At 39.5% G+C, this 2,853-nt stretch overlaps 1 protein-coding gene across 1 annotated transcript; it reads right to left on the minus strand.

The window, feature by feature from the left end:
• Positions 1–352: 352 nt before the first annotated feature.
• Positions 353–1,450, minus strand: marveld1 (MARVEL domain containing 1). Its single transcript, XM_016456495.1, has one exon. It carries the CDS (start codon positions 1,205–1,207, stop codon positions 719–721), a length of 489 nt encoding a protein of 162 aa, XP_016311981.1. The 5' UTR covers positions 1,208–1,450; the 3' UTR covers positions 353–718.
• Positions 1,451–2,853: the final 1,403 nt, after the last annotated feature.

The following is a 2,853-nucleotide window of genomic DNA, read 5'->3' on the forward strand; positions in this document are numbered from 1 at the left end:
TGATCACAGGCATCTGTGTTCTTTGCAAATGATCCACGACCAACACAAGAGCACATTATTATTGTGGTCTTGCTAATGTGTTACAGCCTCTAGGTATTCCTAAATTTACCAAGCAAATTATTAAACCATTTATTTAAACATAATACAAAACACAGAAATGAAGTTGCATTTACTTGATTTCTTTCTTATTTATTAACTGTTTGCTAACAGCCACATATTACACTTCATTCTAAAACATGATTGTCTGCATTAAATATTTCCTCTCTTTAAAAGCGGATCAAGTGGAGATCTTTGATGAGGTGCGATTCATTCTAGGATTGTCAAACAGTCAAGTACACACGTACACATTTGATGAAAGACACTGAAAGGCAGAGCCTTGTTTAATCGCTCAATGTCAAACAAAAGGTTAAAAGAACAAAACGTGAAGAATATGGTTAAGTCAAGCAACAAACTGCTCTTTGAGTTGTCAGTTATACAATACAAAAAAATAAAACTACTTATAGAGCTCCGGCAACATAAACACAAGTGTAAAATAGACTTTATGTGTGACTGCAGTACAAAAGCTCTATAAATTTCTGTATAAAAAGCAACAAACAAACCTGAAAGCCTGAGGCAAGAGGATCAACCCTCTGCTTTGATAAAAAAAGAGATTTGTAAGTCTCCAAAAAGCTTTCCAAAATGTCTCACAGCGGCAGGGTGTGAGGGATGCAGTCGGTTTTCACACGACCGTCCGCTCACCTCGACATTTCCTGCAGCTGCCGTAGACGGCGGAAAGCAGAAAGACGCCGGCGGTGAGGCATGCGAAGACGGAGGCAGTGAGGTAGACCTTGTACAAGCAGTGATGTTTGTAGACGTCCAGGTTGCAGTAGGAGTTCTTTTGGGTTTTGTAGATCATGATCCCAATGGTGGACAGATACAGCAGAGTGGCGGCAACGTCGTGGATGACGTTGCTTAACAACCAGCGTTCTCCTCCGACGATGGGAACGAGGTCTTGCTTGTCCAGAATCGTGAGGATGAAGATGGCTAACGTGAGGAACCAGAAAAGCACGGCCACAAACAGCACATAGTGAATGGAGCCCTCATACTTGTTAGCTGCGATGGTGACCCAAACCCCGGCTCCCAGGAGGATCTGGAGGACCCGTACAATCCCGATAAAGCTCTTGAGGAATTCCAGGAAACTTCTCTTCACTTGTGGCTGCGGGGGCATCTCCTCTTTTTGTTGAAGAGATGTTCTCCTGGAGGTCAGGGTGGGGGCTGTTTGCCACAAACAGAGAAACAAGGAGAAGAAGGAGCCAGCAGGAGAGGTAAGGAGCGGCTGATAAGGGTTTTGGAGGAGGAGAACCCTGCAAACGCACACAGAGTGATTCTTCTACTCAGCCCCGGGGTTTTGAAATGACTTCTGTCTGTCGGTCTCTTCCGTTTCCTGTGGTAACTGTTGAGTCTTGTCTCCCTCCCCCTCTCTCCAAGCAGAGAGCAGGAGGAGAAACAGAACAGAGGGCAGGACTTGAAACACTAACCCCTTTCTCCTCCTCCTCTTCCTTGTCGTCCATCACTCTCTCAGTCGGCTAGTTAGAAAATTCCTGTGAGTGCATACAGTGGCCCCAAAAAGTGTTTGGATACTTTAGCTATACTAAAGATTGTGAATGCATTTGAATTAAAAGTAAAAAACAACTAACTTGGTGGCATTTATTTTAAACAAGACATTTTTAGGATAAATATTTCTAAAAAAAAAAAAAAATTGTATTATAACAGTAGAGTAAGTATTTGTTTACTTTCTGCTTGTCATATGTTGGGAACTGATTTCATATTCACTTAAAGTCACCTTTTCTTAGCATAAAATACCCTAGAAAAGTTCTGAGATTTGTTTTTAAATGCCACTTTGTATGGGGTTATATTTCTAAATACATTACTTAAAAACATTGAAAATCATATGTTTTACACTATTGTTCCAAAGCCAGTACATTTTTTAATGTTAAGATTATTATACTTACCAAGGCTGCATTTATTATATCAAAAATACACTTAAAAATACAGATATTTTCTATTTTAATATATTATTGTGATGACAAAGCTGAATTTTCAGCATCATAGTCTTCGGAGTCACATGGTCCTTCAGAAACCATTCTAATAAGCTGATTTGCTGCTCAAGAAACATTTCTTATTATCAATTGTGGAAACAGATGTGCTGCTTAATATTTTTGTGCAAATTTTTTTCCCCCCCCAGGATTCTTTTATGAACAGGAAGTTCAAAATAACAGAAAAAGAACAAGATTTTTATTTCAAATAATGTAAAACTTTGATAAATTTAAAGCATCCTTGCTGCATAAAGTATGAATTTCTTTATAAATAAATAAACAAATAATTTTGTTAACATCATACTATTGACTGTCTTTTTAAAGGGGTCATCGGATTTAGAGTAATTTCAGGATTTAAAACAAAAAAAAGAATGGTCTGACTTTAGGTGTTATTTATTTATTTGCTACATAAAACATCTGCACGAAACAAAAACAGCAGGTCTGAATGAGACGCACTCTCTGACAGCAGGTGGCGCTTATGAACAGAGTTGCCAGGTTTTCGCAATAAAACTAGTCCAATCGCATTTGGAGGGGGTTCCCCTGTAAAAATCCATTCAGGGGGTAAAATACACGTTTTTCGGCGGGGATCTTCCAGTAAAATTCGCATTCCAGGGGATAAATATCACCTTATTGGGGTCGCTTCAACCCGCGGACATTAACAACAACCTGCGGCAACAGTGTTAAAGTAACATTAGCCCAATTCCGCAGGAAAACCGTGGACTTGGCAACACTGCTTATGAACCGACCGCAATAGCGTTTCCTTGGTTACCGCTGTAAA

The sequence above is a fragment of the Sinocyclocheilus anshuiensis genome, unplaced genomic scaffold (genome assembly GCF_001515605.1).
Source record: "Sinocyclocheilus anshuiensis isolate Anshui unplaced genomic scaffold, SAMN03320099.WGS_v1.1 scaffold407, whole genome shotgun sequence".
Taxonomy (NCBI): Eukaryota; Metazoa; Chordata; class Actinopteri; order Cypriniformes; family Cyprinidae; genus Sinocyclocheilus; species Sinocyclocheilus anshuiensis.

Coding starts and splice junctions, on each gene's coding strand:
- marveld1 (XM_016456495.1), bottom strand. CDS start 1,207: ATGCCCCCGCAGCCACAAGTGAAGAGAAGTTTCCTGGAATTCCTCAAG.